The following is a 26,643-nucleotide window of genomic DNA, read 5'->3' as shown; positions in this document are numbered from 1 at the left end:
GCGACGGCTAACCAAAACGGATGTAAATTGTTTTAGGTAGTCCTTCGAGGTACTGGGCAAAAGATTAGTTGGGAAACTGTAAATTTGTTAAAAATTATTGTAGTAGAGTGTATATCTTGCTAGATAGTGTGAGCTCTGCCGTCTAGCGAGAGTGTGAATAGTGTGTAATTGTATCATAGCGCACGGTACCATAACCATGTATTATAATTACTGATACTGTAAATAACCACTAATAACTGTCGTTTATGTTGTATGTTTAACATCATAACAACTACTTACTGAACTGTGACTTTAAAATTGTACTTTAACCAATGCTAACCATACTATAACTACTGTTTGTAAAGACGATGTTACTAGGGTGTGTTATAGACGGGTAATTTAAATATTAAGAATTATAACGTGGGTGATTGTATAGTCTCGCCAAAAGGTACAGTAATAGTTATTTAGTGACTGGTGTAACAGCTGTGTGTGTACGAGAATTCCCTGTATGTTTTGTTGTGTGTGTTTGGCCTAGTAACTGTACCACGTGGTGCTGTTGCCAAGGGGAACGAGTGTGACTGTTGGAAGTGTGTTTGTTTTGCTTCTGTTGGAGACAACGCTCCGTTGCTAAGTATGGGTGCGTGGGATTCAAAGATCATTGATCCCTTAGAATGTATGAAAAAAAAGTTTTAAAAAGGGATACCTTTTGATCCCTTAGAATGTATGTTAAAGAACTTTAAAAAGGGATACAATGTACATGATTTTGGAGTAAAGATGTCCCCAACACGCCTGACTACTTTATGTAGTAGGGAATGGCCTGCCATGGTGGCTGCATGGCCTCCACGTGGTAGTCTTGGTAGTCTTGATCCTAATCTGGTGCAGCGTGTACACGTGACTGTATTGGGTAGGCCTGAAATTTACGGCCAGTTTCGGTATTTGAGAATGTTAAGAAAGCATTGATGAGCGCCCCAGCATTAGGTCTACCTGATCATACACGTCCATTCTACTTATATGTACACGAGCAAAGAAGGATGGCTGTGGGAGTACTGACACAGTACTTGGGATCATGGCAACGACCTGTTGCATATATGTCTAAACAACTGGATGCAGTGGCCAGTGGTCTTCCACCTTGTCTAAGAGCCGTAGCTGCCGCTGCCCTGCTGGTAGCCGAAGCTGATAAGCTCACTCTGGGTCAGGAACTCTACGTGCGAGTCCCGCACGTAGTATAGACGTTGCTAGACTATAAAGGCAATCATTGGTTTAGCAATAGCCGTATGACTAAGTATCAAGCCATGTTATGTGAGAACCCGAGAGTGCATCTTGAAACTGTCAATACCTTGAACCCAGCTACCCTTTTGCCACAACCTACTGAGAGTCAACATGATTGCCTGGAGGTGATGGATGAAGTGTTCTCAAGCAGACCGGACCTTCGTGATTTTCCCATCCAGAACCCCAATGTCCAGTACTATACAGACGGTAGTAGTTACGTGAAAGAAGGGATTCGCTACGCAGGATACGCAGTGACAACCATAGACAAGGTGATAGGAGCTCGGCCATTGTCAAAAGGAACATCGGCACAGAAGACAGAATTAATCGCACTCACACGAGCGTTACAATTGGCTGAAGGATTGAGAGTAAATATCTATACGGATTCAAAGTATGCGTTTTTAACCACTCATGCCCATGGAGCCTTGTATAAAGAAAGAGGACTACTGAACTCAGAGGGTAAAGAAATCAAGTACGCAGCGGAGATATTACAACTATTTGAAGCTGTATGGGAGCCGAAGGAAGTTGGTATCATACATTGTCGAGCGCATCTGAAAGGTGATGGTGATGTGGTGAAAGGAAATCGGATGGCAGATAATGCAGCCAAGCGTGCCACTGAATCGGGACAACAGGAATATGTGGAGTATATAGCTGCTCTCATACCGACCCCTCTGTCTCAGTGGACTCCAGTTTATACAGCTCAAGAAGAAGAGTGGTTAAAGACTGAAGCTGGAAAATACTTGGAGAATAATTGGTATCAGTTAGAAGATGGAAGGAGAGTTATTCCAGCATTGCTAGCTGTAGAAATTGTTCAGAACTATCACAATGGGACACATTCCGGGAGAGATAGTATGCAAGAATCTCTTAGGAAGCATTTCTACATACCAAGATTGTCCAACTTGACTCAAGCCATTGTACGAAGATGTGTGTTATGTGCCAAAAACAACGCAAGGCAAGGTCCAGTGAAACCACCGGGAGTCCAATTCATGGGATGGCTCCCTATGTCCGATCTCCAAATAGACTACACGGTAATGCCTAAATCCGGCAGACATCATTACCTACTGGTAGCTGTGTGCACCTACTCAGGATGGGTCGAAGCATGTCCCACTCGTACAGAGAAAGCAGGAGAAGTTGTGCGATTTCTGTTGCAAAAAATAATACCCCGATATGGACTACCATGTTCTATAGGATCAGATAATGGTCCAGCCTTTGTTCACCAGTTCAGTGCACACTTCTGAAGAAGCCCTGTGAGGCGAAACGCGTAAAGTGGACTTTTATTTATACTTAGAAACATAGAAACATAGAATGTGACGGCAGATAAGAACCATTCGGCCCATCTAGTCTGCCCAGTTTTCTAAATACTTTCATTAGTCCCTGGCCTTATCTTATAGTTAGGATAGCCTTATGCCTATCCCACGCATGCTTAAACTCCTTTACTGTGTTAACCTCTACCACTTCAGCTGGAAGGCTATTCCATGCATCCACTACCCTCTCAGTAAAGTAATACTTCCTGATATTATTTTTAAACCTTTGTCCCTCTAATTTAAGACTATGTCCTCTTGTTGTGGTAGTTTTTCTTCTTTTAAATATAGTCTCCTCCTTTACTGTGTTGATTCCCTTTATGTATTTAAATGTTTCTATCATATCCCCCCTGTCTCGTCTTTCCTCCAAGCTATACATGTTAAGATCCTTCAACCTTTCCTGGTAAGTTTTATCCTGCAATCCATGAACCAGTTTAGTAGCCCTTCTTTGAACTCTCTCTAAGGTATCAATATCCTTCTGAAGATAGGGTCTCCAGTACTGTGTACAGTACTCCAAGTGAGGTCTCACCAGTGTTCTGTACAATGGCATGAGCACTTCCCTCTTTCTACTGCTAATACCTCTCCCTATACAACCAAGCATTCTGCTAGCATTTCCTGCTGCTCTATTACATTGTCTGCCTACCTTTAAGTCATCAGAAATAATCACCCCTAAATCCCTTTCCTCAGATGTTGAGGTTAGGACTCTATCAAATATTTTGTACTCTACCCTTGGGTTTTTACGTCCAAGATGCATTATCTTGCACTTATCCACATTAAATGTCAGTTGCCACAACTCTGACCATTTTTCTAGTTTACCTAAATCATTTTCCATTTGGCTTATCCCTCCTGGAACATCAACCCTGTTACATATCTTAGTATCATCCGCAAAAAGACACACCTTACCATCAAGACCTTCTGCAATATCACTAATAAAAATATTAAAGAGAATGGGTCCAAGTACAGATCCCTGAGGTACCCCACTGGTGACAAGCCCAAGCTTCGAATATACTCCATTGACTACAACCCTCTGTTGCCTGTCACTCAGCCACTGCCTTACCCATTCAACAATATTCGAATCCAAACTCAAAGATTGTAGTTTATTGATAAGCCTTCTATGTGCAACAGTGTCAAAAGCCTTACTGAAATCTAAGTAAGCAATGTCTACTGCACCACCCTGATCTATAATTTTAGTTACCCAATCAAAAAAATCAATAAGATTAGTTTGGCATGATCTCCCTGAAGTAAACCCATGTTGTCTCTGGTCTTGAAATCCATGTGTTTTTAGATGTTCAACAATCCTATCCTTTAACATGGTTTCCATCACTTTCCCCACTACTGAAGTAAGGCTTACTGGCCTATAGTTGCCCGACTCCTCCCTATTACCTTTCTTGTGAATGGGCACAACATTCGCTAACTTCCAATCTTCTGGGACTACTCCTGTTTTCAATGATTGGTTAAATAAATCTGTTAATGGTTTTGCTAGTACACCACTAAGCTCTTTTAATAGCTTTGGGTGTATTCCATCAGGTCCCATTGACTTATTTGTCTTTACTTTTGACAGTTGAAATAGAACCTCTTCCTCTGTAAACTCACGTGTAATAAATGACTCATTTATCCTTTTTGTTAACAGAGGTCCCTTTCCTTCATTTTCATCTGTAAATACCGAACAAAAATATTCATTGAGGCAGTCAGCTAGACCTTTATCCTCATCTACATACCTTCCTTCTTTTGTTTTTAATCTAACTAATCCTTGTTTTACTTTTCTTTTCTCATTTATGTATCTAAAAAAAGTTTTGTCCCCCCTTTTTTACTGACTGTGCTATTTTCTCTTCTGTGTGGGATTTGGAAGCTCTTATAACTTGCTTAGCCTCTTTCTGCCTAATCTTATAGGTCATTCTGTCTTCCTCACTCTGGTTTTTTTTATAATTACTAAATGCTAACTTTTTGTTTTTTACTATTTTGGCCACATCTGCGGAGTACCACAGTGGTTTCTTGAATTTTTTGCTTTTACTGACAAGCCTAATGCAATTTTCTGTTGCCTTCAGTAGTGCAACTTTTAAATAATCCCATTTATTTTGGACTCCATATAAATTGCTCCAGTCTGATAATGACTCCTTTACACATATTCTCATTTTAGAAAAGTCTGTTTTTCTAAAGTCTAAAACTTTTGTTTTTGTGTGGTGTGACTCAGTCACTGTTCTTATATTAAACCACACTGACTGATGATCACTGGATCCTAAACTTTCACCTACAGTAATATCTGATACCAAATCTCCATTTGTTAACACTAAATCTAGTATGGCCTCTTTACGAGTTGGCTCCTCAACGACTTGTTTTAGAGACAATCCCAGTAGGGAGTTTAGAATATGTGTGCTCCTGGCACAAGTAGCTATTTTTGTTTTCCAATTCACATCAGGAAGATTAAAGTCACCCATGATGATAACTTGTAATTATACCTGTTTGTTTTATATATTAAAGTACTTCTTTTAGCCTACTTTTATATATATTTTTAATTATTATTATTATTATTATTTAATTATTATTACCTTCTACTCCCTGGATCCTGCATATCCCTGGTGGGGATTATACCACCTAGGCTGTCTATACTAGAGCAGGTTATATGCTCTAGAAATTGTAAGTATAATACCTTTTATACTTGTTACCACTCTATCAGTACGTACTTCACCATATGCTGCCATATTTTTATTTTTGGATTTTATGATCTACGCACCACTGCACCTTGGAAAATCCCTGAAGCAATACCACCATATATCCCGAGACGGGGATTATACCGTCCAGGCGCATCACAGCTGAGCTCTGTTATAGCTCATCCCCATGTGAGTGGACTGTGTATAGCTTTATTTGACCTTTCTTGTTTATTTACTGTATTGCACTATTATGTTTTGCTTTTTATTTTGAGGTTACCATCCATTGTCAAAATTTACATCGACTATATGTATGTATAATTTTTTATAATTTTTTATACTAATACCTCTAGGCGCGGTATACACTCCTCTCTTCCGATTTTGTTCACCAGTGTCTACAACAACTGACTCATATGCTTGGTATTAAGTGGAAACTTCATACAGCATATAGGCCTCAGAGTTCTGGGAAAGTGGAAAGGATGAACAGAACTATTAAGAGCCAATTGGCAAAAATGTGTCAAGAAACTCAACTCAAGTGGAATGTTCTTTTGCCAATAGCTCTGTTGCGCATTCATAGTACACCTACCAGAAGGATGGGTCTCTCACCTTTTGAAATTATGTATGGGCGTCCACCTCCCGTACTTAGTAACTTAAGGGGGGATTTGAGTCAGTTGGGAGAAGGAATTACCCGGCAGCAGATTGTAGAGTTGGGTAAAACTATGGAGGAGGTACAGAAATGGGTACAAGATAGGTTACCTGTGAATATTTATCCACCTGTCCATTCTGATCATCCAGGAGAACAAGTTTGGATAAAGGAGTGGAACAGTGTACCGTTGGGGACAAAGTGGAGGGGTCCTTATGTTGTTCTTTTGTAAACCCCAACAGCTATAAAGGTGGCCGAAGTGACTCTGTGGATTCATCACTCCAGGGTTAAACCAGCAGCAGCAGATTCTTGGCAAGCTACACAAGATCCTGAGAATCCCTGCAAGATCCGGTTGAAGAAAGTGACCCAGTTGGATTGAAAGTGATTTTTGCGAAGAGTTTTGTTACAAGGGAACATCAACAAGAGATCAGCAAGTAGGTGTTTTGACAGCCATAATAAAGCCTGACCACCTGCCTACGTTACATAGCCAGAGTGTCTTGAAGGGATCTCTGTGAAGGAAAGTGATGATCAGAAGGACTCCATTCCCTGCAGCCCTCACATACCTGGAAGCTGAGGTGCCATCGCACGGTCGAAGAGTTAGAAAGAAGATGTCAGGAGTGATGTGTTTAATAATGTATATATGTGTGTGTTTTTAATTATTCAGGAAGGTAGAGGTACCAACACACCAGGCTGCGAGGTTTGCATTAAGACTACGAAAACAGGCAATCACATTTCCCAAACCCTTATTTGGCATTCACAGTATGAGTGTAAAGGACATGTATCTAAGTGTAGATACTTAGGCATAGACTATAGTGTATGCCATTTAGGAGCAGGAGAACCTAAGTGTTTTAGCCCTGAGTATCAACCCCGTACAATTTGGTTGACTATTCGGAATGGAGACTCACAGGGGACCCTGATAAATAAGACCATACTAGAAACCGTACATTCTCCAGGTGTTTTGCTATTTGATGCATGTAAGGCGATATCAGGTGGTAGAAAACCGTGGAATGTATGTGGTGATCTTAAATGGGAAAGAACGTATGGGTCTAATGATAAGTATATTTGCCCCAGTAGTAAGTATAGATATATAGATCCAAAATGCCCAAATAAAGAATACAATTATTGTCCGTATTGGTCCTGTGTGGGGTGGGCAACCTGGGGACAGACAGTAGATAAGGATATGATCGTCACTAAGTTGCCTACCAAGCCATATTGTAAGTCCAGGGAGTGTAACCCAGTCCATATACTTATCAATGACCCAGAACGATTTATAGATAGGTTTGGTAACTTATTTGGGTTCCAGATATATGGAACAGGTTTGGATCCTGAGACAATATTATTTATAGGAATAGAGACCGATACTGTGGCAACCCAGACTCATCAGGTCTTTCATTCCTTCTATGAGGAGATGAGTGTGGAAAATAAGATCCCCCATAATGCGAAAAACTTATTTATAGATCTAGCCGAGAGCATTGCTGGTAGTCTTAATGTAACCAACTGCTATGTGTGTGGAGGTACTAATATGGGAGACCAATGGCCATGGGAAGCAAAGGAGGTAATGTATTCCGGTTCTGAGACAGTTGAACAGTTAATATCTTCTCATTATAGGTTATGTTTGCATAGCAAGGAAAGGAATAATGTTTAATAATAGAACACCGATTGAGAAAGCCCTCAAGTAGGGTGAAACGCATCTCGGAAGTGAAGGATATTTATGGGACATTTTTTTATTCTATTTTATTTGTTTGTATTTTACTGCCTGCTGGCAAAATACATTTTTATTTTTAATTCAAGTCTTCTCTGATCTTCACCAAACCTGCTCCAAGAAGGGAAAGTGTCTCCCTCATTGACACTCAAGCTGGTAAACTCAGAGCCGAGTACCTGGCTCTGAATAAGGTGAGCACCTATTTAAAGATACAGTATACTCACCTTTATAACCTAAGTTACTACACTATATTATCTCCTATTACGTTTTCTTTGTATCTCTTATCTCTGAGGGATTCCACCAACGCTTCAAAAAAAGGGGACAAGTACCACCAGAGGGTACTAAAGCGCAAGTGATTTGAGCCTATCCCATCTTAGGCTCTAAAAAATGTGAGTTAGCATTCTGTTTTGATCACTGCACAACGGTTAATTACCAAACAGATTTGCACTATTATTTCCCTGTATATGTTTTTCTTTCTATGTATATATACGCTGAATTTAAAGTGATACTGCAACAATATCAGGACTAGACGACCCTTGTTATAGGGTAGGTATCCATTATTATCACTGTATGCTCCCCTCATATAGGTGAACTGCCTCTGGCTTTTCTACCTTTCTTCTAGTTTCTACAATTTGAGGTGGGTGTGAGGGACACACACAAGAGTGTTGTAGCATCTACACTATTTTCAATATTTTATAAGCGCCTTTTATACAGTTTTTTTCATCTTTTTCTCTACAATTGGTGAATAAAGTTTGCAAATTAAGAAGACCAGTGAGTGCCCTTCTATGAGTGTATGTATTGTTAAAAGGCTGGAGAAGCACCTTAGCAAGTAAAGAGTGAGTGGATTTGTGAGTGGTCTGACATCATATTCTGGCTCCCGGCATCACTAAGCAGCGCGAGGTTGCTGCGCAATAGAAGCTGCCGCCCGCCTCATGGGGGGGCCCAAAGGTGGCCAGCCGGCCAGCTCTTGGGTCCCCCAGAACATAAGGCAGTGCCGCCCATAAGGCAGTGCCTCGCGGTGAATACACTGCTGGGCACCCTAGCAGTGATCTATGGTAGCATGCCCACAGAGAGGGCTCAGCGTGCCGTCTGTGGCACGCCTGCCATAGGTTCGCCATCGCTGCTATAAATTATAAGTGGTGCCAATGGTTTAGATATACCATTAGAATGCTAAACACTGTGAATGAATATGCTTTTATCACAATCTATCTGATACATTAGCTTCAATCAGCCATATCTGGTACAGACTTCAGTATATTAACAGGGCAGGGATTGGATTTGTGCACAGCTACTCTGGTGTGTTTTTGATCAAGTTAGTTGTAATGAGATCATAGGGCATATTAAAGATAGTTTAAAGGAGAAAGACTAAAAAACAAAATAATAATGTATTTTACAAGATATGTCTGTAATATAATAACGACACCGTAGGTTTCTTAAAGGGAAAATATAGTGCCAGGAAATCAAAGTTGTTTTCCTGGCACCATAGCTTCCCCCTGCCTCACAGCCCTCACCCCCGTGCTGCAGAAGGAGTTAAAGCCCTGTCGGCGCTTGTTTGGGTTTGCCTCTGCTCCTCCCCTGCTGACGTCATCCGGCAGGGAAGACTAATGCGTATGCACGGCAATGGCCATGCTTGCATTAGTATTAGTACCATAGGGGGTTTAACATGACACTGGATGTCCTCATGCATAGCGTGAATGTCACCTAATAACCCGGAAGTCCCTCTAGTGGCTGTTTGGTAGAAAACCACTAGAGTTGGAGTTTACCCTCAAAGGTAATTATCGTAGTTTATTAAAGACTGCAATAATTACCTTTGCAGGGTCAAGGAGCCTGGAACTATGCACCCAAATCACTTCAATGAGCTGAACTGGTCAGGGTGCCTATAGTGTCCTTTAAGGTAAATATAGCTTGCTACATTTAAAACATTTGTGTCAGTTTTCCTTTAAATACATCATGCTAATAGATATGTTATCACACAAGAATTGACACAACATTCTGAAAGCCTTTTTATTTATGTGTCATTCAGGTCTTCCTGGCATCGGATAAAACAACGAAGAAGGTGGTGGCTTTGAAAATAGTGAGAAAGAAAGACCTTCTCACTGAAGCCTCCGAGAGGACACTCACTGAACGTCGAGTGCTGGAGATGGCAGCCGGAAGTCCTTACCTAACCAAAGCCTATGGAGCATTTCAGATCCCGGTAATTCCTTAATGGTCATAAATCAACTTTCCATAAACAAACCAACCAGCAATATATCTGCAGATGTTTGCTTTAAATTTTCTGTGGCAAATTGGTTTCTAACCAATATATACAAAAGAAAAAAAGTTACTTTGTGCACTGTGCCTACTATAGACTCACCTGCCACGTTAAGGCAAACCTCTTAGGTGAATAATCCTACACTAAAAATTCACCTTCCTGTCTTCAGCTAACAGGTAAAAATCTCTAATGAGATAAAGAAGGGTATTTTTGAGTGATACTAAAAAGCCTCCAGTTATTTAAATGTCCACAGGGATTTGGGATAGTGAGCAAGTAACTCTTTTGCTTTGTTTTATATTGTATGTATTGGGGCTGATGTGTACCATAGTCACTGCTGCTGCCAGGAGTAGTGGGCGTTTAAGCACAGGACTTGATTTTGTATAGTTTCTAACCCACACCTAGCTCGTTCACTAACTCCATCCAGATTAAGAAAGATTAGCAACTCATAATTAGAAAGAGTAATTTTTGCATTATCCATTAGGCTACATATGGAATGCTCAAATTTGTACTTATTTTGTGTTCTTTGCATATTTCACATGGCTATATTTTAAACATTTCTTTCAAAGTTTTCAATATTAATTGTGTTTGTGCTATGTATTTTGTTAACTTGATGTGAATAGCAGTTACAGTACTAGAGAGATGCTCAGTCCCTTAAGCACTAAAAGTGCTGAACTCTCAAGTGCAGTGTCAGAGGGATTGCTAGATTCCTGGCACCAGTGACACTTATAAAAGTGGCAAAGGAATGTTCCATCACTCAGGAACAAAGAGAATCAGCACACTCAACCCTAGGAGTCGTTGCAGAGGGTTCTCAGGTCAGCTTCAATGCAGAGGATCATGTTTGTGCTGGCAAGAACAAAAATTATGTTTCAATGCGCCAATCTCAACTTGATGCCAAAACGCTATAATTTTGTATTTGCCAACATTCTGAACTCTTGCACTTTGTTTGAAGTTTCGATATTTCAAAACTTAGGTGAAGAATTGAATTTCCGATATTTCATGGCTAACGGGAAGCAAAAAATTATTGCGAATTTGCCTATTCAGGAGTGATCAGTGGTATCACCAAATTTACTCTTAGAAAACATCTAGTGTCAGTTTTGGGTTACATTCTGATTTATCTGTTATTTTTTTTTAAAATATATATATATATTCCAATCTTAATAGGTTTTAAGGATTATAAATCAAGGCATTCATGTTTCCGCATGTTTTTTTTTCCTCTCAAAATGGCATAAACACAGTGATCAAAGGCACTCCATTACAGTTGGTTCCTTAAACAGACCATCGTTTTTTTTTCCACAGCTCTAGGATTTAGATTGCCATAGAAAAAATAATTGCAAAGTACGAGAAATAATGTTTTAACAAGTTTTCTGTTTGATGTTTAAGTGTTTGTGTTGTGAAGTAAATCCCATTGTATTTTATTGTCAACCAGACCCATCTATGCTACGTGTTGGAGTATCTGCATGGTGGTGATCTTGACAGCTTCCTGAAAAGAAACATCAGACTGGAACCTTGCATTGCAATGTAAGTCTTAAAAGACGATGCTTAAAATGGAGACCGGACGATGAGAGGGGAAATATGGGTCAGAGCAATGAGAAGATTTAACAGGAAGAAATATGACAAGGGCTGAGGAAAGAGTCACATTTAAAGATTTTTTGGGGAAAAGAGGGTCGGTAAAGGAACCCTGAAGTTTCAAATAAAATACTAATAGTTTAAATAATGACCAAATCACCCAACATAAACATTCACAGATTAAAAATATCATTAAAGTTTATGGAACAATGTTAAATAATGTTTTTCTATTAAAAGAACAGAAGTACAATTCTCAACATCGAGCCACTGTATATATTGACAGGAGGATTGGAAAGGAATTAATTTGGGTGGGAGTGAAAGGAGACAGTTATCAATAAACAATATACAGCTGCCCACCACCACGTTTTCTACTATTAGCATTGTTTGGTAGACACTGGTGAATGCCATAGATAAAGAATTTAGAAAAATTAGGAACATCAGTGAGTCTAAAACATATATATATATATACAATAAATATACTCTGAATATAAATATTCTACAAAATGCTAACTCAGTATGAACCCATGTTTGCGTGATGATGTAGAAATGTGTGGGCACATACACCTAGTGTTGCTAAGAAACAAGCATACAATGTATAACAAAGAGTGTCGGGGTATAAAAACAACTACATATACACAAGGAGGAAAGGGTAGAAAGAGTGAAGGCTTGTTACTAAAGTATCTCAGCTAAAGCATATCTGTACATGAGTCCAATCGATCATCAAATGTAGAAGCCGAGAATCGACAAATAGGAGGAGATGCAGGAGATAGAGGACTGTGGCTGCGTGTGATTGAAGTGTCTAAGGGTAAACAGTGAAATCACAGTGTGTGCTGCATGCAACCAGTGATCAACATGTGAAATTAGAGCAAGTATGCCGGTGTGTGACTTCATACAGTGATAGACAGTTGAGAGTGAGAAAGACAAGCTGGTGAAGAAAAAAAAACTGTAATTAGAGGCAGATCAAAGATATAGATATACCGAGGAGCTCAAAATAGACAAAAACCTACTGCAACTGGTGCTAAATAGACTCATAACATATAATACTGATTTTACACATAACACTAGGCAACAATATGAACAGATGGGCACAAGACATTTTGCATACAACCGAACATGTAAGAGCTATGTAAATGGATGGAAAATTGCCACAATGAGAAATATAAAGGAAGCTAGTCAATAAAAGGGATAAGAAGATGCCTGCTATGTATGGTATATATATATTTTTTTTAATAAATTTTTATTGAAACATTTTCCTTTTTCACAAAAAAAAGACAATTATGTTGGGTCTTAAGAGATTCAATTCATGTACAGTGTTACAAACAAATAAATATTTGAATAAATTATTACACATTATTTGACATTGTACAGAAAGATAGTGTCATAATGATCCCATCGGAACCAGCATAAATAACAAAAAAAAAAAAAGACCATCACCAAATTTTGGAGCAGATAATTTAGAGCACATAATCGTTTATTTAGATCCACATCTATTTTATATTCTATTTGATTTATCCCATAGTAAGGCCAACAAATACTTCACAATAAAATACAAATATAATAAGCTGTCTAGCTAGAAGAGTGTCCAAATAAACCCTTGTATTTTTTTAACCAATCTTTGTACCATTGTTGCTTCTTCGACATAAAAGTCGAATTGTTGATCAGCTCATATTCCATTGACATTTGGAACATGATCTGATCAATCAATAGTCGCTTGTCAAACGGCTTTGAAGATTTCCAATGTCGCGCAATAATGATTTTGACGGCGACTAGGCAATGAATGGCAAAACAAACATCCTTCTGGGAATTGAAAGTCAGGTTTAAATGTAAGAGGGCCGCAGCGGCATTCTCCTCAATTCTATTTGTCGTCATGGCTGTAAAGATATTAAACGCCCATAACCATAAATATTTAACCGCAGGGCAGGTCCACCATATATGTGTGTAAGTACCTGGCTGACTTCCACATCTCCAACACGTTGGATCTGTAGAATCATATATTCTGGCCAGTCTGGCTGGAGTATAGTACCATCTATATAAAACTTTAAAATGGCACTCAGACAGATTAAGGCAGTGTATATATTTATTTACCATAGTTAGAGAGGAGTTCCACTCCTCTACAGAAATCTGCAAATCTAATTCTAGTTCCCACCTTTTAATCAGTCTGTGAGGGGATTCTTTAAACAGCTCCAACAAGGACGCTGCCACAGACACAATCTTTCTGATGGCTTGGCTTCGAAAAATAAATTCCAATTTCTTGGCAAATATATTAGATGATTTGATAACATTTTTGTGGATAAAATTTTTTAAGCGAAGATAAGTAAAGATTTCTCCACCTGGAATATGGTGAGTATCTATAATGCTTTGGAAAGGTACGATCTTATCTCCCTGCATAATGTCTGCAATCCTCAGTTTGTCAACATTATTCCAGTGCTTTAACGAGAAATCTTCTATCAATATTTCCAATATGTCCAGCGTACATGTTTTCGGGATGGAATTATTTATGCTTAGTTTTTTCTTAATATTTAGCCATTCTCCCAGCATCTGGGATAATATCAACGAGCTAGTTAGAGGAGAGTTTTTAAGGGAAGTCTTTGTAGTTGTCCACAAAGAATGTTGTAATTTATCCAAATGAGCCACTTTGGATTCTATAATATACCAGGGCTCAAAGACCTGTTTAGGATCCTGGAGAAGATAAATATGCCTAATAATATTCACTTGGTAACTATATACAATGCTAGGGAAATTTAGACCGCCATTGCTCAACTTTTTAGTTAGGATCTTTTGAGTAATTCTGGGTTTTTTATAGTTCCAGATAAAATTGTTAAAACTAGATTGAATCATTGCCAACCAGGGTAGAGGGACTTTGAGTGGTATCATGGAGAACAAATATAGCCATTTAGGTAAAATGTATGAATTTATAATATTGATTTTACCCTGCCATGAAGTTTCTAAATTTCTCCATTTTTTAAGTTTAAGATTCATGTTGCGAATGAAAATCAAAATATTCCTCTCCATTATTCCGGCTGGGTTAGCAGTTATAACTAGTCCCAAATAGTTTATTTCTGAATCTGTCCATATGAATTTGTAAGTGTCGGCTAAGGTAGTGACTTGTTCACTGCTCATATTCATGAACATTACTGTGGATTTATTAATATTTAATTTAAAATTTGAAATAATGGAATATCTGTCAATTTCAAACATTAAGAATTTCAGAGACGACTCTGGAGCGGAGAGCGTAAGTAACGCATCATCCGCATAGAGAGATATTTTGACATCCAGAGTATCCATTTGAACACCTCTAATTCGTGGGTTGTTCCTGATATTAATAGCCAAAGGCTCAATGGACAAAATATACAACAAGGGGGAGAGTGGGCACCCTTGTCGCGTACCATTTTTAAGAGCAAACCACCCTGCAGTAATGTTGGGGCCCACAGTGCGTGCAGAAGGAGCAGAATACAAAGCCATTATGGCATTGTGTATCCAACCTGTAAGCCCGAAAGCAGTAAGAACTTCAGCTAAGTAACCCCACCCGACCCTGTCAAATGCTTTTTCAGCATCTAAAGACAGGGCCAGGAGGGGCAACTGATCTCTATTGGCCAAATCTACAATATCTATTATTCTCCTAGTATTACTGGATGCTAACCTACCCGGTACAAACCCAATCTGGTCCGGATGGATCAGGGTCGTAATTATAGACTTGATTCTCTCCGCGATTATAGCCGCGTATAGCTTCATGTCTACGTTAATTAACGCTATAGGTCTGTAGTTGCTGGGATCGGTACTACTTTTATTTTGTTTTAATATAGGAATGATATTTGCTTGTAGTAGTTCCGTTGGAAAAGACTCGTTTATGGCTATTTGATTGAACATATCCGTTAGAGGTTTAATCAATAAAAACTGCATATGTTTATAATATAAATTTGTAAAACCATCCGGACCCGGAGTTTTATTTATGGGTAATCTATTTATTTGGAACTGAACTTCGTCCTCCGAAATGGTTTTATTTAAGTTGAATAAATCCTGATATGTAACTTTTGGTATTTGCGTGTCAAGTAAATACTTTTTAATATCATTAACCTTAGGGGACAGTTTTAAATTATACAAATCCTCATAGAATTGGTTAAATCTTTCCCCTATTGAAGAAGGGGTCGAGTAAACCTTTTGACCGTCTGTCAGTTGTTCGACTCTATTTTTTGCGTTGAAATTTTGTAATCGTTTGGACAGATTTTTATTTGCTCTATTCCCCGTATAGTAATTATTTAGTTTTAATTTATGAATATTTGTTCTAATTTTCTGTTCAACCTTAGATTTATTTGTTTTTGTAACCCTTTTAACTTTGTGTTTATTTCTGCAGAGGGATTCTGTTTATTAAGTTTCGATAGATTATAAAACTCAATATACAAATCACTTAAGGTCTTTCCAGTATTGATCTTCATAATGTGGGCTAATTTAATTAAATATCCGCGCATAACTGATTTATGTGTACACCAATTGTTTGCTGGAGATGTATCGGAGGAGCTGTTCTCCTGCCAAAAATATTTTAATAATTGGGTTAGTTCCTCCTTGCTCTTTGGATCATTAATAAGAGCATCGTTCAGTCTCCGAATATTTCGGACTGGGGGAGATTTATTTCCGAGCTCCATTAATATAAAACTATGATCTGACCAAATACTATCTTTAATTTCACTTGTGTTGCATAAAGAAATCGAATTTGCATCCAATAGACAAAAATCAATCCTAGAATATGATCCATGTACACAAGATTGATGAGAGTAATCTTTGTCGGTTGGATGCAATATTCTCCATATATCATGCAGGTTGTATTGTTTGCAGATAGTATGGAGTTTTTTGGCCTGCTTAATAGTTCTTTTATCAGTTAGAGTGCCAAATGTATACAACTTATCCATTTTAGGGTCACTGACACAGTTGAAGTCCCCAGCTATAATTAGATGGCCTTTGTGCACTTTATCAACTTGGCTCATTATAGACAAAAATTTAGCCATAGGATCTACATTCGGCAGATACACATTGACTAAAGTATAGACCGTATTATCAATGGCACAGACAATAATTATAAATCTAGCTTCTGTATCCTGTTCAATATACTTAATTTCAACATTGAGATTACTATTAAAAATAACTGCAACCCCTCTTTTTTTGTTATTCGTTAATGAGGCATGAACAATGGTGGGAAACTTGTCCCCTCCCCATTTCTGGGTACGATCCTTTAAGAGTCGACTTATCACCTCCCAATATATATCACCATTAGGTAATCGTGCCATGATTTCTCAACTTCATATTCTAATCGGCTGCTTACCCATCTGCCCCCACATCCTAATAAAGTAAAATAGCGATGGGTATAAATTACATGCTTCAAAAAAAAAAAAAAAAAAATGTCTTATTTTACCTTAATTCGTGTATCCCCACCAGCATTAACATTTTAAAGAATGAAGTTATCATACAGATATAATACCATTGTGCCCATGCAGATTGTTTGTGCACATTTATATGAGTATGCATAGCAGATTTCTATCTAATCTATCCCGGCGAACATCCTTCCATAGTTGTTTCCGAATAGTGATAAATTTAAACTTTGACAAATTAACATTCTTTTCCCTTTACCCATTTTCATATTTACACCCAGTGTTGTCTTATGGTAGTAAAACAAAATTCAATGACTATAACAATTATTTATATTATAGAATACCGTGTCTAAATATATATAGGCCATAGCAGTTTAATTTGCAAATGGCTTATAGAGTGCTAATGTATATCAACTTGCCTATACCAATATACCGTGACATCTTAAGTTTATCTGTGAGTTTACAGTTTCCCATGTGAATCTGCATTAGCAGAGTAATTATTAATCTGCACATACAGACAAGTACTAAAAAGTAAATAGTGAATCTATATTGGATCAAACATTTAAATCATACTTTTCTTCTCATCTAGTGAATCGTCTTAAAAAAATAAAATCCCAGTCACCTTATCATCCCCCCTGTTTATAACTATTGAGTAAGCTATTGAGTAACCATGGCTAATTGTGATAGCTCTGTAGTCTGATCCCCTATGGGGCCGTCAGCCTAGACGTTCTAATAATAGTGAGTATAGGTAAGTTAACGTATCATACAGTATTATCTAATAATAATGAGTATAGGTAAGTTAACGTATCATACAGTATTATCCAATGGTAGTAAAACAGACTACCGTAAGTATATCACTTATAATATATATAGGCTGTTGTATTCGAGGAGTGGGACATTATCCGTATTATAGTACCATTGAGCAATTGTTTAAGGGAGTTTTTTCTTTTTTTTTTTTCTCTTACTTTCTACTTTCTGCTTTTTCCCTGAATAATAATCACTCTCCTAGTTTCTCTTTTTTTTTCTTGTTTTTTTTTTTTTTCCCTGATGCCCTTATCCCCTCTCCCCACCCTTCCCCCCCCCCCCTTCCCCAGCGTAACACTTCATTTCTCCCCATATGCGTTGTATTTTTAACCACTTAATGGTGCTGCTGCATTAATTTCTTGCCCTTAAGCCATTCAACCAAGTCCATATTGGTATCAAAAGTCTCTCTTTTGTCTTCATATGTCAGCGAAAGTTTCAAGGGGTGTAGCCACCTGTATCTTATGTTGTGAGATCTAAGTATTTGGGTTGCAGAACTAAAGGTTTTCCTTTTCTGTCTGGTTTCAAAGGAGAGATCCCGAAACACCTGTACATTTTGATAACAGCCAGAATTGATTTGATTTGTTCGGGCTGACCGCAGAATAGATTCTTTAAATTCATATGAAACAAAACAGGCAATGATGTCCCGTGGAAGATTTTTCTGAATTGATTGGGGTTTAGATAATCTATGGCAACTATCTATTATTTGATCGTGTGGATCAAACACAATACCCAGAACTTCTACGAAATCCAGCAAGTTTTTTTTTAGATCTTCTTGAGAGTCTTTCTCAGGTATATTCCTGAAACGTAAGTTTTTACGCCGACTGCGATCTTCCAAGTCAATTATTTTAAGTTCTAATGCCGAAATCTTGATTTGGGCATTCGTACTTTCTTGCATAAGACTTTTAACTTGAAAATCCATTGCTTTGAATTGATCCTCTATTCTGTGCATATTAGCAGCAAGAGCATTTATTTCTTGTTTAATTTCTGTTTTAATTGCTGTTGCAGTTGTAGCTAATTCGGTCTTTATTTCATCCAAGTTCGCTCTGAGGGTAGTTTGTAATATAGTTTGTAAATCTGTTTCAACGGATTTTCTGCCCTCAGCCTCGGGAATATCAAGGCTAGTGTCTGTATCATTCACTGTCAATTTAGGCTTTTTATTCTGTTGCGGCGAAAAATAAATGCTCATTGATTTGTCTTGAGAAAGATCTTTTTTATCTTTTCTTGATGAGATCTTAGTGTCATTAGGTTTTCTTGAAGCCATATTGAAGAAAAAATAAATCCGGGTTAAGGTTGCACACCAGTAAGTATGGTTGCTCTTTAATTATGATTGTATAGACAAACTTAGCGTTGCGTTTGAGATTACACAGTGGTATACAATTACCCCGTTTATATATACATTGGCACACAAAAATATGTATGTAAAAAATGTGTTGAGAAAAAAGAAAAATATGAATATGCCCCACAAACTCAGATATATGAAATAATTTGGCTGCCTTTTGGTGGGGTTTAGTTGTACACTAATACACTAATAGTGTGCATTCCCATTCAGGATGTATCAGTAGACAAATAGAGAAATTAGAGAAAAACACAAATCCTTGGTCAGAGGAGCAGCGTTTGCCACGTGGGAAGCGGCCACCGCAACCTTGTGAGGGCATATAGGGAGAGTGTTTCCTCCGGTAGATTGCCTTTATCTTTTAGTTAGAGAAGGGAGCGGATAGTTCTCTGTCAAGGCTGGAGACAGGGGGGAATCAGGCAGAGTTTATTCCCCGTCGGCAAACCGTAATGACTCCTCAAGGCTGCAGCGGGAGCACGGACGGCTCATCTCGGAACGGCCGCCTCGACGCCCGCCATCCCTGGTGGCTGCCCCTCCTCCTCCGTCACAACGACGCCGCACGCAGAGCACGTCAGCACGTCATAACCCCGCCGTATCTTTCCAACTAGGCAACAATATGAACAACAGATAAGCACAAGACATTTTGCATACAACCGAACATGTAAGAGCTATGTAAATGGATGGAAAATTGCCACAATGAGTAATAGCAAATATAAAGGAAGCTAGTCAATAAAAGGGATAAGAAGATGCCTGCTATGTATGGTATAGATGTCCTAACAAGGTATACACGTGTTATACAGATAAATATTATTGAAGTTTGCAATAGAAACATATTTGATAATAAAAAGTATTCACACCAGTAACACTAGAAAAAGTATATGTGACAGTAAGAAAAGTGAATAATGTAGGCAGGAGAGAGCTCTGATTTTATATATATATAAATTATTACAGTGGATTTTCCCTAGGTCAGCTCATTTAGGAAGATCTAATTTTAAGAAGTAAGTTCATTTTATATTAAATACTTTGTTGATTAATATTTGAATTCTTGTTTATTAGATTCCTCGCTGCGGAGATTGCGTGTGGACTCCAATATCTCCACCAACACGACATTGTGCATCGGTAAACACATCTTCGTTAAGCGATATATTTATAATCTTGCTCTCTCTACACTGTGCTGTCCTTTTTTTATCCATATTGTTTAGCTACATTTTTACCTTTCCTTTTACTTACGTTTGATAAAAACATGTACTCGTGTTGGGCAGAGCAGAAAAAAGGAAGGGCAGGATAAGAAAGAAAGAAGCAGAATGGTCATTTCTAGTCCACCTGATTAACCCCTTAAGGACACATGACGTGTGACACGTCATGATTCCCTTTTATTCCAGAAGTTTGGTCCTTAAGGGGTTAAGAGAAACGTAGAAAACTGCATTAATTACAACTTAATTACAAAATCCTTTTTTCAATTGTCTCCTAAATTCAGGTATAAGCAGCCTGTTTCATTTATCTGTGAATTGATGGGGCATTATTTCATTGATTGGCTATAGCTCATAAATAGATTTGTACATACTTCCAGTATTTTACTATTAGTAAGCCATGTAAACGACCTGTTTATGACAGATCTTCAATAAACTATAAATCTTATGATATTTCTCTCTACAGAGACATAAAGCCAAGGAACATCATGCTGGATGAAGCGGGTCACATCAGGATAGGCGACTTTGGACTGGCGCTGGAGATGCACGGCAAGAGGAAAGCAAAGGGTTACGCAGGCACTGTAGATTATATGGCTCCAGAGGTAGGATTGACCATGGCTACTGTTTGGGTTTGAGGCTACATGACTTGATCATATTACACCTCACCAAGAGCAACAATCACTCTGTAGCTAAACAGATCTTTATAGCTATGAAGATGAAGAACTAGAATTCAACATTTCTATCAATGCTCATGTTATTCTCCTTTGTAATAAGGTATTATGGTTGATATTATAATAAGCATGGGTTAACATCTTTATTTATTATGGCTGATGGCAATAGTGCTTGGCTTGGTCCTCCAAACTTTAAAGACATTTTTTTTAAATTGAAAAACACCTTCAGTGATTGTCTATTCTTTCCCAACCAGTCATATTGCTCCGAATCATTGCACATTTGTAGTGAAATATATATTTTTTATAAGTTGCCTATTTTAATAGGCAGACGATAAGAACAGCATGATATTTGACAGTTATACCTTCTTTCCTGTAAGGAAACACTTGACTAATAATTTCTGAAATTATGTTGGCAGATGCGGAAAGGAAGAAAATACAATGCTGCAGTAGATTGGTGGGCCTATGGTCTAATCCTTCATAAACTGGCCAAGAGAGCATTTCCAAAAAATCCAAATGCTGCCCAAACAATGCTTCATGACACCACAGACCACCCTGAGTGTCAAAGAAAACAGGTCAAAGATCTCGTGAAAAAGGTGTGTATGATCCGGCAGTCTAGATTAATGTCCTGAAAAAGATAACAATTCTATGAAAAACTTACTCTTTGCACAGCTAAAAAAAAAAAGAACATATATTTATAGAAAACTATTAACAAAGAGTGACACGGAATGGCCATACATGACAATGGTGTCTATATATGGTAATATCGAAAAAAAAAGATAAAAGATATATTAATTCAGTCAAATGCTTATAGCTCATACCAGCAGTCCATAGCTGGAAAGATTCCTTAAAGTCGTATAAGACAGGATAATATTTAAGGAGGGGATTTCAGGGAATGAAATATATACACAACTAAACAATCAAGAAGAACACAGTGATAAAATGACTAAAACTAGAGAGAATCGGGAACTGATGCTGGGTTAGGTAGTGTCTCCTATTGAGAGCAGGAGAACCTTAAACACTGCATTCAACATATGAAGTCGAGTGGAGATAAAAGCGAGTGTACTAGTAATAATCTTGCACCTTTGATTCTTAGAATGTCCCTTTAACCTTGTGATACTGCATACAGATTTACAGATATCTATATTGTGTTTGCATGTGTTTTAGTAAATGAACAAAGGCAGTGGCAGTTTTATTGTTGACATTCTACTCTTCCATTTGCAGCTCCTGTGCAAAAATCCATCTCAGCGCTTGGGGGCAGCTAGCAGCATCCGATTCCATCCTTTGTTCCAGTCCATTGACTGGGATGAGCTGGAGGCTGGCAGGCTAGATCCCCCCTTTGTGCTAAGAACAGTAAGTATACGGAAACTTCAAACAGAGACCAGAAAAATCAATGTAACAAAATGAGTGACTAGTTTATGAAAAGATAAGAGGGACGATCAAAGGGCTAATATGGTGTGATCGTGGATTACTGGTTGTGATTGGGACTATGTATATCTGAGTATTATGGGGTAATTGGCCCAGAAACACAAACAATATCTAAACTTGGCAGCACTGCAAGCTCTAAAGTGTCCACTCCAGCCATATCCATACACCGCTGTCCCTAACCAAACAGCTGTGCCTGTCCCTTTGTACCCAACTATCTTGAAAAACCTCATAGGAAAGCACGGTGTGGAAGGTTGAAGAAAGAGGACCCCGATCCAGCACCCAGGGACCCTAGCGCTGGAATCAGGTAAGTGCTCATGGCCTGGGTGCAGTGGAAGCATAGGGAGACTGTAGTGTCAGGAAAACAGTTTTGCATTCCTAACACTATAGTGTTTCTTGAAGCAATCTAGCCTTTAATTTTTCCTTTTGTTCATTGGCACTATGGCTAGAACACTGTGATAATAGGAAAATTACACCAGTTTATCCATATAGCTTTTGGCATTCTGCAATCTCACTCCGCCATCTTTTACATCCGTATTGGTGTTCTTATACTGCTTTCTAGGAATGGTAACTCTTATTGGAGTTGTTGTACAATGTGTAAATACTACAGTAACTTCTTATGTCTTCTCTTTATAGCCACCACTGGAGAGCTTAATATCACGAGTAATACAGGAGACCCTAACATCTCAATACGAAGCATTTACTCCATCTATTCCACCAGAGCAGCGGCAGTTGTTTCTTGGATTTTCTTTTAACACCCTCTCCTAGCCTACTGCAGCATTGTGAATTTTCTTCAACATCTCTTTCCCTGACAACGAGGGACCGTGAAGAAAAGGTAAAGTTACAGCGTTACGTTGTCTCCTGGGCTGTGGGTAGAGAGCTCCAAGCTGAAAGGGATGAGGGTAGACCTGCCCAGCGTTTTAGTTGTACTCCAGTCACCTTTCGTTTACCTAGAAAGCGATAGTGCTGTAACATCAATATCACAGTCAGTGTTTACTTTCTTTTAAACTATGATTTGTGCAGTCAGTGAAGTAACTGGCTGTGTCAGTGAGATTTGGATTGTGTTTGTCTGTACAGGCAGTGATGTAACTGCTCTGTCAGTGTTTTTCTTTTTATTTTATTTTAACTATACAGGCAGTGGGGTAACTGCTCTGTCAGTATTAGGTTTTATTTTTTGCACAGGCAGTGAATTAACTGGTTGTGTTATTTTTTTTTCATTCACAACCAGCAGTGAATTAAACTGCTGTGAGTGAGATTTCATTTAATTTGGTTTTAGCAGCAAATAGTGAAAGTAACTGGCTGCTGTGAATTTTATTTCATTTTGCATTTTTTCTTACAAACTGACTGTGGTGGAAAGAAGCTGCACAAAGCTAGCTGCCGCACTGCTTTTTTTAATACTAGGTCAACGTTAATTTAAAATGCCCCACATTTCTTTTCATTCTAATTTTTAAAATAAAAAAAAAAGTTTTTGCACAGTCTCCATTTCCATAAACTTCAGTAAGTAGGCAGGCCCAGACTGGCCATCGGGCAAACAGGGCGAATGCTGATGGTTCACGATGGCCATGGACTGGGGCTGACCAGGGAGATCACATCATCTCCCTGCCGGCCCCTCCAGGGCTGAGTGCAAGGAGAACATTGCGCGGTCGGCAAAGAAAGGGTTCCACAGTAGTCAGGGAGATCAAGCCTCTGCACTGATGGGGAGCATGCAGTGAAATGCTCCCTGAAGTGATCAGAGCATATCTGTGGGTTACCGAAGCAATGATAGAGCACCGCTGCTGGTGCAGTGCGCCCAAGAGGACCCCTGGGGTCATTCCCCTTCCTGGCCCAAGGTAAGTCAAAGAGAAGGGATCGTAACAAATTAATATAATTATTTACTACTGTATGCCAATATTATGAGCACCTCTCCACAGTACAGCCCCTAAACCCCACAGTGCAGCCACTTTCCCACTACTATAAAACCCTGTATCACCCCACTGTCCAGGCCCTTATCCCTCACAGTACATTCTCCATCCCCCCCACTGTACAGCCCTTTATACCCCCACAATGCAGCCACTAACCACCCCCACAGAGCCCTCCACAGTACAGCCCTTTACCCACTCACTGTGTAGCCCCTTAGCCCTGAGTGCAATCCCCTACCCCCCCCACTATACAGCCCTTTACCAACCCACTGTGCAGCCCCTTACCCACACAATAAAGCCCATTATCCCCACAGTGCAGACCCCACAGTGCAACACCCAGTCCCTTACCACCCCACAGTGCAGCCCCTTACCCTACACATTGCAGCACCCATAACCCTTACTGTACACCCCTTTACTACTCCTTACCTCTCATTGTGCAGCCTTACCCTATACAGCAAAGTCCCTTACTCCCTCACAGTGCACCCCCTATCCACCACAGACATAGTATAGCCCATATCCTCCCATATACTAGAGTCTCTCTACACACACACACACATACACATTACATTCCCTATCCCCGCTACAAATTCTGTATAATCCCTATCTACAAATACACTACAACCCCATTCCCCACACAACCGGTACACACTGCTGCACTATCCAGACACACACTAGACTGCGAACAGCCCCATCCACACTGACATACACACAATCCCACATGCACATTGCACCATATGCAGCCTAACCAACACACATTAACACAAGCAACCTCCATATGGATACAACATCACATGTAGTCTCTTCCGTATACACATACACACACACACACTCTACCCTGTTTTAACACTGTCACTCTTATGATCTCTGGTTTGTGTCCCACTCATGGAGAAACCAGACACAAGTCACCAGCAAACACAAAAGACGTGTATCATAAGAATAGCTTTCACTGTGTCAAACACAGGACATTTTTTCCCATGTGAGTGCTCTTTATAAGAGCCCTGCAAATGGGCTGCCCTGTAAGGGAAATGTCCTGACATGCACACTTTGGGGTCAGTGTGTGCCAATGATGACTAGTATTGAGCTGCTCTGCCTTAAAATGCTAGGGCCGAATTATTGTCCTAGTCTGGCCCTGTATGTAGGTGCCTGTTCAAATAATTAAACTACCAGGAGTTCTTCGCCACCAGCACTATGTGCCAGTGGAGATACTTTTCCTTAATAGTAATGTGCTCCGTAGTATCTCACATCCATCTTAAATTTACACTACTAGGGATGCCCAGGTCTAGTAAATATGTAATGCTTGTCTTGCCCCTCACTCAATTTGGAAGTAATGTGATAATATGAGTTGTAGAATCATACAAGCCACTGCTCTTAAACAAATGAAAAGCATGACATTTCCAATAACCCAGCCAGTAACTTTTAAATTAAAGATAGCCCAGAAATGGGCTTAAAAAAAGTGGCAAAATTACCGCCACTGTAGCTGGTGTGGCTGCACCAGTGCCTGCAGGGTTTGGGGGGTCCATCGGGTAGTCCACCCATTTAGCAGCGTGACCCGGCCCCTTTAATGTCGGTGTCCAGCGCTGGGAGAAAATTATTACCCAGCTTCACCCAGCTTACATACCGTGCGGGAGAATGAAGACGATAGATATGTATCGATATCTGTGTATGTCAATGTTTACCAGTGTGTTTGTGTGTGTGTGCCTATGTGAGTATCTGTGTGCAGGGCTGGTCTTTGGCGTGTTCGAGCTGTGTGGCCGCACATGGCGCCATGGCAAAACGAACACTCCAGCGGCTGACACAGCTCTTGGGGCTGTAATGAAGCCGGCAGAGGTTCCAGGAGCAGAGCCTGTGCCGGGGAAATGGTTGCGGTACCTGATCAGGGCAGCTCCGTGTGGCAGACGGAATTGATGTCATCAGTCAAACGGTAGCTCGAGCCGCGCAGAGTTTCCCTAAGAAGGACTGCACAAACTTCAGGAGGCTCTCAAGCAGGTACAGGGGATAGCTTCATCCTCAATGGCTGGGGTGGGAGAAAGGAGGAGAATCAGTGACTATCTATAGGTGTGATTAGAGTAGAAAGCTGTAATACCTATGGTGAAGAGAGTGGTGTACTAACTATGGGGGAGAGGATAGGATACTACCTATGGGGGAGAGGATAGGATACTACCTATGGGGGAGAAGATAGGATACTACCTACAGGGGAGAGGATGGGATACTACCTATAGGGAGAGGGTGGGATACTACCTACAGGGGAGAGGGTGGGATACTACCTATGGGGGGAGGATAGGATACTACCTATAGGGGAGAGGATAGGATACTACCTATGGGGGAGAGGATAGGTTACTCCCTATGGGGGAGAGGGTGGGATACTACCTACGGGGGAGAGGGTGGGATAAAACCTACGGGGGAGAGGGTGGGATACTACCTACGGGGGAGAGGGTGGGATATTACCTATGGGGGAGAGGATGGGATACTACCTATGGGGGAGAAGATAGGATACTACCTATGGGGGGGTGGGGTAATATTTATGGGGGAGAGGAGGAGAATGGAGTACTATTTATGGAGGATAGAATGCGGGTATTATCTATGCTGGAGAGAAAGGGATACTACTAATGGGT

At 39.5% G+C, this 26,643-nt stretch overlaps 1 protein-coding gene across 1 annotated transcript in view; it reads left to right on the top strand.

The window, feature by feature from the left end:
* Positions 1–15,732, top strand: part of LOC134586350 (protein kinase C-like) — a 56,805-nt gene extending 41,073 nt beyond the window's left edge. Inside the window, exons 8-10 of the mRNA XM_063441822.1 lie at positions 9,560–9,730; positions 11,214–11,305; positions 15,705–15,732. Of these exons, the coding sequence (XP_063297892.1) occupies positions 9,560–9,730; positions 11,214–11,305; positions 15,705–15,732 (291 nt within the window). The remainder of the gene's footprint in view (positions 1–9,559; positions 9,731–11,213; positions 11,306–15,704) is intronic.
* Positions 15,733–26,643: the final 10,911 nt, after the last annotated feature.

This window comes from Pelobates fuscus, chromosome 2 (assembly GCF_036172605.1).
Source record: "Pelobates fuscus isolate aPelFus1 chromosome 2, aPelFus1.pri, whole genome shotgun sequence".
In the NCBI taxonomy this organism is placed as follows: domain Eukaryota; kingdom Metazoa; phylum Chordata; class Amphibia; order Anura; family Pelobatidae; genus Pelobates; species Pelobates fuscus.
This window is presented reverse-complemented; position numbering and strand designations above follow the sequence as displayed.